This window comes from Oncorhynchus mykiss, chromosome 2 (assembly GCF_013265735.2).
Source record: "Oncorhynchus mykiss isolate Arlee chromosome 2, USDA_OmykA_1.1, whole genome shotgun sequence".
NCBI classification, from domain to species: Eukaryota; Metazoa; Chordata; class Actinopteri; order Salmoniformes; family Salmonidae; genus Oncorhynchus; species Oncorhynchus mykiss.
The window spans coordinates 57,497,462-57,509,869 of record NC_048566.1 but is presented as its reverse complement, the minus strand read 5'-3'; the positions used below and the strand labels follow the sequence as shown (position 1 = coordinate 57,509,869).

The 12,408-nt window shown below is 45.7% G+C and overlaps 1 protein-coding gene across 1 annotated transcript in view; it reads right to left on the bottom strand.

Moving 5' to 3' along the window:
- The window catches only part of LOC110492265 (DENN domain-containing protein 5B), a 59,976-nt gene that overhangs the window by 17,214 nt on the left and 30,354 nt on the right, over positions 1–12,408 (bottom strand). Inside the window, exons 9-18 of the mRNA XM_036951202.1 lie at positions 12,087–12,206; positions 11,443–11,595; positions 11,257–11,341; positions 10,921–10,996; positions 10,683–10,811; positions 8,534–8,655; positions 7,559–7,704; positions 7,148–7,266; positions 6,606–6,793; positions 6,248–6,330 (exon numbers count right to left, since the gene is read on the bottom strand). Of these exons, the coding sequence (XP_036807097.1) occupies positions 6,248–6,330; positions 6,606–6,793; positions 7,148–7,266; positions 7,559–7,704; positions 8,534–8,655; positions 10,683–10,811; positions 10,921–10,996; positions 11,257–11,341; positions 11,443–11,595; positions 12,087–12,206 (1,221 nt within the window). The remainder of the gene's footprint in view (positions 1–6,247; positions 6,331–6,605; positions 6,794–7,147; positions 7,267–7,558; positions 7,705–8,533; positions 8,656–10,682; positions 10,812–10,920; positions 10,997–11,256; positions 11,342–11,442; positions 11,596–12,086; positions 12,207–12,408) is intronic.

Sequence of the window (12,408 nt, the reverse complement as noted above, 5' to 3'; positions counted from 1 at the left end):
AAATGTTTGACCCAAGTTAAACAATTTATAGGCAATGCTACCAAATTCTAATTGAGTGTATGTAAACTTCTGACCCACTGGGAATGTGATGAAATAAATAAAAGCTGAAATAAATCATTGTCTCTACTATTATTCTGACATTTCACATTCTTAAAATAAAGTGGTGATCCTAACTGACCTAAGACAGGGAATTGTTACTAGGATTAAATGTAAGGAATTGTGAAAAACTGAGTTTAAATGTATTTGGCTAAGGTGTATGTAAACTTTCGACATCAACTGTAATTAGCAGGTTTAATTATGAAATAGTCACAATTATTTCCCCTGCATCATGTAAAGGTTTTTTCCTCCTCCCAGGTAATAGGGTACATCCCCTTAAACTCTGGCTGATCACCAACTCCCAGGGTGCAGAAGAGAGGCGCTTCAACGAGCTCCACTGTCTCATCCACCCTCTTGTGGAGCACACAATAGGTGCACTAAAAGGGAGATGGTGGTGCCTTGATACACGCGGTGGGAGACTCCTGTACAAGCCTGAGAAAGTGTGCAGAATTGTAATGGCTTGCTGTGTGTTGCACAACATGGCTGTGTGCAATTGGGTTCCCATCCTCCCAGAGGACATGAAGACCCGATGAGCCTCAGGATAACTACCAACCTCCTAGCAAGCAGCCAAATGCAACCGCAATTCAGTTGCGACTGGGTGTTATGTGTTGTTTTCAAAGAAGTTTGGATCGTAATTATTTGGTTCAAATACATTTGTTTATCATCAAGTAGAAGGCAATCCATCGTCCTCGAGGATCTATTTTAACGGATTGCACCTCGAGGTCCAAATTGTTTCTTAACAGGAACACCTTGGAATTTCTTTACGCCTGACTGAAATAGATTTATTTGTATTTTTCCCAGGCCACTTCTTCGGGAAGATATTCAATTAGTTTCCTGAAGACAATAAATATGGTTATCTTTATCCTTTAGCCATGTAAAAACTGCTCTATGCAATAGAAATAAAATATATATATAGTCTTTGCCAGACTTAAATGCTCTCTAGTCAAGCACAAATGTGACCCGTTTCAGGAAGCTAGGTGTATGTCACACGTCACTACTTCACAGGAGAGGCCTTTGAAATTGAACTCAATGTGTTCTTTGGCAGAAATGCCTTTTGGAACATGTGAACTTTCATGTGCCTTAATAACAGACTTGTATGCCATCTGTAAATACTGATACAATTGTTAAATTACAAGCCTAGTTGGTTTAGCCACAGAAAAAGAAAGGAACTTTCCCTCTAGCCACGATTGGCTGAGATAATGGATAGGCTGGACATGCCAAGAGATGAGTTCGGAATGGTCTGCCATGTAGCATGCTTCTGTCTATAACATGAGCTGCTCAGTATGTGTAGATACTACATGTGGCATTTTTTTAAAGGTCTAACATTAGCCATGGAGAACTACAAAAGTGTTGCTACTACACTCAACAACATTGCTGCCCTGAATTTAGCAGGCGCTATCGACAAAGATCAGTGGGGAAAAGTTGTGATGGACTACTTTCTGCACACGATCAGTGTGAACTGGAGTGATTTGACACAACGCGGGCCAAACAAGCTGTACAAACAAAAACGGACACGACACAGAATGCCTTACTTAGTAACAGGGGTTCCAGTCTGCCGTAAAGCGATCATCCATGTATACGGGTAAGAGTCTAGCTACATTTTCAGTTATTATACGTTTCTAATTTTGCCAAAGTCGTTTTCATTGCAAGTTAAAGCGTACTGTTAGCTAGCTAGGGAATGTTAGCTTGCTGGTTCGCTAGCTAGCGTTACATGTATGATCTGTGTAATAATATTATTAGTATCTCAAAAATCAATATGCATTGCTAGTTATATCCTAATGTTAGCTAGCTACTTAACATTGAACGTAGTTGGTTAGCTTTAGGTACCTGCAGATTCATACTACAGCATTTCATGCACAGTGGCTAGCTATGAAAATCAGTTTGTATTGCTTGTAGTATGGGTTGGGATTATGGTTCCTTCTTTAGCTAGCTAGCTACATGTCTAAACAAAAAAGACTCTTCACCAGATGATTACATGACCCATGTTAGCCAGGTGTGTCTGGGGTTGATTACGGCCATCTATTGTATTTCATGAACATGTGTAAATGTCTAGACAAAAGTGACCCATCTTCTTAGGTAGATGTGGCTGGGGGGTGGTTATAGCATTTCTTTCACATGACCCATCAATTTAGACAAGTGTGTCTGGGTAAGCGTCATCTAATAATGATCAAATGTTTTTTATCTGGACACTTTCTATTTTTGATATCGCTACTATGCAAATGTACAAAGTCAGATTAGGATATAGGCCAAGGACTGGATAAAGTGTATTTTTACCTGGAGTTATTCGTTATTGTAGGCTACTACTTTCAGTCTTGAAATCTTTGGTTGTTAACTACACTACCTTACACTACACTACCTGACAAAGGAGAGCTCTCCAGTAGGTATACCAAAATATTCAAGTGCCATTTTCTCAAAAGTGGAGTTTCAAATTAATCAACTTTCAAAGCAGAACTACTTTCCCATTGTTCCAAAACTGCAGGTTATGATATACCATTTTGTAGTGCATAAACATTGTCTGTCCTCGGTTGCAACACTCACTACAGAGTTCCAAACTGTCTCTGGAGGGACCGTCAGCACAATAACTGTTTGTCAGGATCTTCATGAAATGGGTTTCCATGGCTGAGCAGCTCCACACAAGCCTAAGATCACCATGCGCAATGCCAAGTGTCGGCTGGAGTGGTGTAAAGCTCGCCGCCATTGGACTCTAACAGTGGAAACGTGTTCTCTGGAGGGATGAATCACACTTCACCATCTGGCAGTCCGACAGATGATTCTGGGTATGCGGAAGCCAGGAGAACGCTACCTGCCCCAATGCATAGTGCCAACTGTAAAGTTTGGTGGAGGAGGAATAATAGTCTGGGGCGATTTTTCATAGTTCCGGCTAGGCCCCTTAGTTCCTTAGTTCCAAGTGAAGGAAAATCTTAACGCTACAGAAACAAAAATCTCTCTGGTAAGAAGAAGGGCGGGGGTGTATGCCTTATGATTAACGACTCATGGTGTAATCATAACAACATACAGGAACTCAAGTCCCTTTGTTCACCTAACCTAGAATTCCTTGCAATCAAATGCCGACCAAATTATCTACCAGGCAGACACCTCGACGACCCTGCTGAAATAACTTTACTGGACTCTATGTAAACTAAAAACCAAATATCCTGAGGCTGCATTTATTGTAGCTGGGGATTTTAACAAAGCTAATCTGAGAACAAGGCTTCCTAAATTCTATCAGCATATCAAATGCGCGACACACGCTGGTAGCATTCTGGACCATTGCTACTCTAACGTCCGCGATGCATACAAAGCCCTCCCCACCCTCCCTTCGACAAATCTGACCATGACTCCATTTTGTTGCTCCCAGCTTATAGACAGAAACTAAAACAGGAAACGCCCATGCTCATGTCTATCCAACGCTGGTCTGACCAATCAGATTCAACGCTTCAAGACTGCTTCAATCACGTGGACTTAATTATGTTCCGGGTTGCCTCAGACAACAACATTGACGTATACACTGACTCTGTGAGCAAGTTTATTAGCAAGTGCATCAATGATGTTGTAGACAGTGACTATTAAAACCTTCTCTAACCAGAAACCATGGATTGATGGCAGCATTCGTCAGCAAAACTGAAAGTGCGAACCACCACTTTTAATCATGGCAAGGCGACTGGAAACATGACCGAATACAAACAGTGTAGCTATTCCCTCCGTAAGGCAATCATACAAGCAAAGCGTCAGTATAGAGACAAAGTAGAGTCGCAATTCAATGGCTGAAACACGAGACGTATGTGGCAGGGTCTACAGTCAATCACGGATTACAAAAAGAAAACCAGCCCCGTCGCAGACATCGACATCTTGCTCCCAGACAAATTAAACAAGTTCTTTGCTCGCTTTAAGGACTATACAGTGCCACTGACACAGCCCGCTACCAAAGCCTGTGAGCTCTCCTTCACCGTGGCCAACGTGAGTAAAACATTTAAATGTGTTAACCCTCGCAAGGCAATCCTTATCCCTGTCTGCTGTTCCCACATGCTTCAAGATGGCCACCATTGTTCCTGTTCCCAAGAAAGCTAAGGTAACTGAAACTAAATGACTATCGTCCTGTAGCACTCACTTCTGTCATCATGAAGTTCTTTGAGGGACTAGTCAAGGATCATATCACCTCTACCCTATCTAATACCCTAGACCCACTCCAATTTGCTTACCACCCCAATAGGTCCACAGACGACACAATTGCCATCACACTGCCCTAACCCATCTGGAAAAGAGGAATACCTATGTAAGAATGCTGTTCATTGACTACAGCTCAGCATTTAACACCATAGTAACCTCCAAACTCGTCATTAAGCTTGAGACCCTGGGTCTCGACCCTGCCCTATGCAACTGGGTCCTGGACTTTCTGACGGGCCGCCCCCCAGGTGGTAAGGGTAGGGAACAACATCTCCACCCCACTGATCCTCCACACTGGGTTCCCACAAGGGTGAATTCACAGCCCCCTCCTGTACTCCCTGTTCAACTATGCCTGTGTGGCCATGCATGCCTCCAACTCAATCAGCAAGTTTGCAGACGACACTACAGTGGTAGGCTTGATTACCAACAACGACGAGACAGCCTACAGGGAGGAGGTGAGGGCCCTCAGAGTGTGGTGTCAGGAAAATAACCTCTCACTCAACGTCAACAAAACAAAGGAGATGATCGTGGACTTCAGAAAACAGCAGAGGGAGCACCCCCCCATCCACATCGACGGGACAGTAGTGGAGAAGGTGGAAAGTTAAGTTCCTCAGCGTACACATCACGGACAAACTGAAATGGTCCACCCACACAGACAACGTGGTGAAGAAGGCGCTGTCACCTCTTCAGGAGGCTGAAGGAATTTGGCTTGTCACCTAAAACACTCACAAACTGTTACAGCTGCACAATCGAGAGCGTCTTGTCGGGCTGTATCACCGCCTGGTATGGCAATTGCTCCGCCCACAACCGCAAGGCTCTCCAGAGGGTAGTGCGGTCTGCAAAACGCATCAGGGGGCAAACTACCTGCCTTCCAGGACACCTACAGCACTCACAGGAAGGCCAAAAAGATGATTCTATTCCAGACATTACAATGAGCCCGTCCTCCTATAGCTCTTCCCACCAGCCTCCACTAATCCAGGGGGTTTCAGACTGGCACATAGCCGTTTATTTGGAGGGAGGAAGGGGAGTTGCAAGGGCATTTTCTGTTAAACCTTACTAATGCTTGTGTACGAAAATATCCTTTAAGCCTAGGCATTGGGCTTGAGAATGTTTCTTTAACAAACTCATACAAGGTAGAAAAGTGCGCATTAATAGAGGCCTGTTCTGATTGTGTTGTGTGTGTGTGTGTGTGTGTGTGTAGAAGGACCCCGTGATGTCTGGGCGCTCAGCCAAGAATGACAGAAACTAACTGCTTCCTCTCAACCTAACTGGAGATAGAGTGAAGTGTTATATTCTACACACCAGTGATAGAGCTGTTGTTCTGTTTGGAGCCTGTTTCTGGGCGAAAGGTTCATGTTTTGTGCGTGTTTAGCGGTAGGACATACGTCATTTGGGCCGAGAGTCAAAGGCGCTTGCTTTCCCAACTTGGGGGAACCGTTGAGCTGCTGTTAGAGGAAGTATGTCTGGAGTGACTTCCTGTCACTTTGGCCCCCATTGTCCTCACTCAGTTGCGACAGACCGAGGCAACCTTTTCCCCCAGTTGTCTCCCCCACACACACATAGATCGGGTCACGTGTTTTTGCAGGTGTTTGCATGAGATAGCTCGACTATAGAAAGCTTCCGTGCTCTTTGTGTGCAGGCTCTCACTCCATCTCACCTGCGTGGGTGGTGCGACCAGCCATCTTACGATAGTTTTTAATAAAAGTAATACCTTGATTGATTATTGACTTTGCCTCTCCTCGTTATTAGTTAAAAGGTAGAGATTCCACCACAGAGTACGGTATTGAAAATCATACTATAGGTGGTACTTCTAAATTCCCCAAGCCTAGTGCACACACATCGGCCTGCGCAGACCAGCACACACACACACACACTCTTCTCATCAGAGATTAGACCTCTCTGCTGTGCTCTCTCTCTATTTCTGTTTTTGGAATCTCTCTCTCTCTCACACACGCACACCTACACACGTACACACACCAACCCATACCTCCTGCTCTGCTTTGTGGAAGTGCTTGACGAGGTTGTTTACTGCCTCCCTCATTTCCTCCTGCACCTGGACAGAAGACAGTCCTGAATGAAGGAGAGAGGGAGAGCGAGGATCATAGAGAAGAGATGGAGGGATTGAGAGGAGGAAGAGACGTGAAGATGGACAATGGCATGGAGGATATAAGGAGAGCATTAAAAGTAAGGTATAGCAATGAGTGACTTAAAAAAAAAATGTTTTGCACATTTTACTCATGACAATAGAAATAAATTATTATGGTGACTGTTTCTATAAAAAGTGAAATATCTGTTTTTGACTGTCGTTTTAATTACAGGTGTGTGTGTCTGTCCCCCATACATACTGTTGTTACTGTTGCTGCGCCCCAGTGACCCCATGTGTCCACTCTGAGGGGGTGAACCCTGCTCCGGGGGTGTCCCCGTCCACCTCCCAGACTCCTCCTCTCCTCTGGGAGACACCAGCTGACCAATCAGCACCCTCTCCAGGCTGCCGTCACCCACACCCTTCCCCAGCCAGCGGCCACATGGGAACCTGGGAGGAGAGCGTGGATGTAGATAGATAATGGGGTCAGACGATAGATGTGAAATAGGGCAAGCGAGAAGTCATTTGGGATCTGGCAATTCAGAATTTTGAAGGAGAGTCACATTCATTGGGCACCAAACAAAAAGGGAGGGACAACCTGAACTTGTCTAATAATAAACACACATTTTCCTGTTGCAGAACGTTTTCAAACGTTTTCCGTTGCGTGCCCTAATGAACATGACCTAGGTGAGTGCAGAAATTAGAGCAACACTTTTCCGACTAACGTGGTCCAAAAGATGTGGAGTTCAATGCAGGTTTGACACGCAGCCAAAACAGTGTGTCCATACAGTATGTGTGCGTTACCTGTAGGTGTGTCCAGTGATCTCGTTGTGCACAATCACACAGTCCACCAGACACTTAGCCAGTAGGCCAGAGTTCTCCTGCCCCAACTGCAGGGTGCTCAGCCTGCCCAGGTTCTGGCACTGACACAGAGACAGAGAGACCAAAGTGAGAACTGTGTGTGTGTGTGTGTGAGACAGTGATTTGTGAGAACGTGTGTACATGTACATGTAGGTGTGTGTGTGTGTGTGTGTGTGTGTGTGTGTGTGTGTGTGTGTGTGTGTGTGTGTGTGTGTGTGTGTGTGTGTGTGTGTGTGTGTGTGTGTGTGTGTGTGTGTGTACATGCATGTGTTTGCACATGTGTGTTTGATGGAGAATTCCCAAACCAGTAGCTTCCATCCACGCCACCCAGCCCAGAGGAACGGAGCATCTCACCTGGAAGACGATCTCCTGTGTGTTCTTGGGGATCTGCCTGACCCCAGAGTCACCCAGCTCTCCAGACACACACACCCAGGGGTTGGACATTGTCATGGCAATACTCAGCTTCTTCATGGGCATTATGACAACACGGTATGGAATGTCTGAAGGGACACAAGAGACAAGGACTTTTACATTTTGGTCATTTAGCAGATGCTCTTATCACTGCAAGGCGGTGAACACATTTCAGTGCAATGTTAGATGCCTTACCTCTAGTTCAGGGTTCCCCAACCTCACAGAATTTGTCCCGCGGGTGGTTTTATTTTAAGAAATCTGTTCCCAAGTATTATCATGCATAATAGAGATGGGATCGTCTACAAATATAAACAAGGTCTGAAAGGATTATATTTTACTCAAACATAATGTCTGTTTTGGCTTCTCGCGGTCAATTTGCAGTCTACACATTATTTATAATTAAGTTCATGGCCCCTTCATTTACTCAAGACAATAAAAAAATAAAAAATTAATTGGCCCGCGGCTGAATCTAGTTGATGATCCCTGCTCTAGTTTAAACCAGCTAACAATGTTTGGTTCCCTAGTACGCTAGTGGTAACGTTCCACTATCCAAGATGCCAGTGTTCTAAAAACATTCCTTCTTAAAACGTTTCAGGGACTGTCTTAAGAACTGTTTTCAGAACTGCAGGTAGATGTTGACTTATGATATGAAAGTAATGTTTCTGCAAAATCAATCTAATAACTGTAACGCTCTAATAACATTAGGAAAACAGTCTCATACTGTTGTCATACAACCAAATAGGAACAAGGAACCCAACGAGAACACCCCCCCCCCCCTCCCGATATGTTCCAGGAAGGTTTCTGGTTTCAGTATCTTGGAAGCTGGGACGTGTTCATTAGGACCCGCAACAAATGAACACATTTAGCAGAAAGCTAAAAAGGAACGCTTCTCATTGAACACAGCCCTGCTACACTTACTGATGGAGATGAATGTGCGTGTGAAGCAGAGGTAGTCCACAGTGTTGAGGGACAGCAGGTGGAACAGGAACTGCTCCCTCTCCTCCTCACACAGTAGGAACGCGTGGGGCTTGTACAGCTGCCTGTAGGGAGGGGACCGAAAAGTGAACACACACACACACACCTCACAGAGTGAAGGAAACGAAGCATACGTCTGAAGATTCATCTGTCATTGCCCTTTTCACGTCATGGTGACGACCCGAAACGTGGAGGCTCAAATATTTTCTTTTTCACATGGTCCTTTCCAGCACGGTCCTAGCAACTATCGTGGAGGTGCAACCAAGCCAGCTCAGTGCGGCTTCCCAAACTGTTTTATGATCAATTGTTTCCATATGGCATTTTCATTGTAAACAATTCTGACTTTGCGAGTAAGGATGTCTTCGGTATAACTTCATTTGACCACCACTGACTTCTGAGTGGCTCAGCTCTGCTCAGCTCAAGTTTCAAGTTTTAATGGCACATGCACAACTACAGTGAAATGCCTTTCTTGCAAACTCAAAACGCAACAATGCACTAATCAATAACAATTTAATAAAAAATGCGCAATAAAGTAAGTAAGTAAGCATACTATATACAGGAAAACAATTATTAAGTCAGTTCCAATACAATATTTACAATGTGCAGGACTACTGGAGTGATGGAGGTAGATATGTGGAGGGGTAAGGTGACGAGGCATCAGGATATATGATAAACGGTAGCAGCAGCTTGTATGTGAGTGGCTGTGTGGGTGTGTAGAGTCAGCATAAATGTATGTGCGTATTCTGTGTGAGTGGGAAAATGATGGAGTGAGGGATTGCGTGTGTGTGTTGGAGTGAGTGTGTATAGGGCCCTGTGAGTGTGCATAGAGACAGTGCACAAATAAAGGGTCAATAAAGATACAAGGTTAACGCAGACCGTCTGTGTAGCTATTTTGTTAGCTATTTATCAGTCGTATTGCTTGGGGATAGAAGCTGTTCAAGAGCCCGTTGGTGTCAGACTTGATGCACCTGGACCTCATGCCGTGCGGCAGCAGAGAAAACAGTCTATGGCTTGGGTGGCTGGAGTCTTGAACGATTCTCCGGGCCTTCTATTCAGACCGCTTAATATACAGGTCCTGGTTGGCAGGTAGCTCGGCCCCAGTGATGTACTAGGCTTTCCTCACAACCCTCTGTAGCGCCATGCGGTCGAAGGCGGTGCTATTGCCATACCAAGCAGTGATGCACCTAGTCGATATGCTCTCAGTGCTACAGCTGTAGGGGATTTGAGGGCCCCTGCCAAACTTTTTCAACCTCCTGAGGGGGAAGAGATACTGTCGCGTCTTCTTCACGACCGTGCGTGCGTGTGTGTTTGGACCAGTGGTTTGGACACTGAGTAACTTGAAGCTGTCTACCTGCTCCACTGCCACCCTGTCGATATGGATGGGGGCATGCTCGGCCCCCCCGTTTCCTGTAGTCCACGATCATCTCCTTGGTCCTGCTGACGTTGAGGGACAGGTTGTTGCTCCGGCACCACACTGCCAGGTCTCTGACATCCTCCCTGTATGCTGTCTCATCGTCGCCGGTGATCAGGCCAGCCAACGTCGTGTCGTCAGCGAACTTGATGGTGCTGGAGTCGTGCGTGGCCACACAGTCGTGGATAGAACAGGAAGTACAGGTGGGGTACGAAGCACACACCCCTGTGGGGCCCCCATGTTAAGGGTGGCAGATGTGATGTTGCCTACCCTCACCACCTGGGGTCGGCCCGTCAGGAAATCCAGGATCCATTTGCAGAGGGAGGTGTTCAGACCCAAGCTTGGTGACGAGCTTAAAGGGGACAATGGTGTTGAATGCTGAGCTTTAGTCACTGAACAGCATTTCTCACGTAGCTATTCCTCTTATCTAGGTGGGTGAGGGCAGTGTGGAGGTCAATTGCGATTGCATCGTCTATGGATCTGTTGGGGCGGTATTCAAATTGGAGTGGGTCTAGAGGGGGCTGGGATGGCGGAGTTGATAGTGTGCCATAACTTTCAAAGCACTTAATGATTACAGAAGTGAGTGCTACAGGGCGGTAGTCATTGTAGCACGAAGTTCGTAGGAACAGGAATGATGGCGGTCAGTAGTGTGAAGAGGGTATATGTGATATGTGTGTATACCTGATTAGGTTCTGGTTGGCCAGCAGCAGTTTGAGGTGTTGCGAGAGCACTTTCTTCTCCAGGGAAAGATGGATCCAGGCCCGCGCCCGACCCACCTCACTGAGACCCTCACTCATTGTCTGGACAAACCTAAAACAAACATGTTTAAAAACGCTATCAGAAATTCAACGGTTTTCAAAGATAGCACTGTTTTGGGTTGTGTTGCACTGTCCATTTGGGTTATGTTGCGCTTTATTACCTCATATCCTGTACAAAGGAGCCCTTCGGGGGTGCAAGCCCCTCCTCTAGCCTCATGCTGTCCAGCCCATTGGACACTGTAACCAGGAAGAGAGAGTGATTGGCAGATGTGATCAGACTTGACAGAGTACACCTAACAGACAAACTATTATCTTGTTAATGACAGGTGATGCTAGCAGACCAGAATATAGAATGATTGAGGCATGATTAGATAGATTACTATACTACATTCCTTGTATGTGTCTAGCCTGGTCCCAGATCTGTTTGTGCTGTATATTAAATTCCAATGATCATTGTCATTGGCAGCACAAACAGGCTAGAAGGTATCTGCTCTGACCTGGAGACTCGGCAGGTGATGGTGGCTCCATCTTCTCTCCATTGGCCTGGCAGTGGAGCAGGTGGGACCACAGAGCCGACCTTCCCTGGACGGTACAAACACTCAATCACACACTCAACCACGGCAAAACAGCAGTGTGTGATTACAGTATGTTTGAACGTGTGTTTGTGTATGTTTGTTACGAACCTGTTTGAGCAGCAGCCCGTGGCCCCAGGTCCTCTCCAGCAGGTCACAGAGGCTGTGGATCAGTGTGTTCTCCTGCAGGCCTGTGATGCTGGCCTCACCCTGACCCAGCTCCACACTCTCCTTCCCCATCCTCTCCATCAACATACGCCTGGTCTGCACCACACAGAGACACACAACAAACACTAAATCGGGCCTAAATCCTGACTTCTTACTCTTAGCCTGCGTCCCAATTCTACACCCTTCTACCGAAGTGTGGACTTGATTTAAGGATTTTAGGTCCATGACGGGGCACACTTTAGGAGAAGTGTGGAGAATTTGGACACATGTCAATACATGATTCATGCAAGGGTCAGAATTAAGCACCCGCAACTCAAGTTAGGAGGACTTGGCCCTCATTGAATGTAGTCTTGATTTATGTTATCATTTCAAGAATCAGAGGTCACAAAACTTACATTTTTCAGCTACAGATGCACTGCACACTCACACTGCATTTCTCCAAAAGTGGAGAACAATATAGGGAATATGGTTCCATTTTGGACAATCACTCTGTATATCCACCTCTAATGTGCTGTGTGATTGTCTAGAGTCGATGCCCAACTGAAAGATGATGTGCCCCTGCTGTGGTGGGTCAGGAGACCCCTTACCTTCAGGCGACATTCACTCAGGAGCCCCTCCACGAACCCCCGCTGGATTTGAGTGACAGCTGAGGGGGAGGGGTCAAGAAGCTTGGACTGGTGTAGGCTCCTCCTCCCCGGGGAATACTTCTAACGGATAAACCCAGAGAGCACGAGCCAATTAGACACAAAAATAATGTTAATTCTGAAAACAACCAATAACTCCTTTCCTAGCCCCTACCCATCCTGGGTTTGTAGATCGGACTAAAACAGAAAGGGACTACCTGGCTCATTTCATTTTTTCCACTTTTTTCATGCAAAGAAATGTGAAGGCATCACCATATTGCTTACA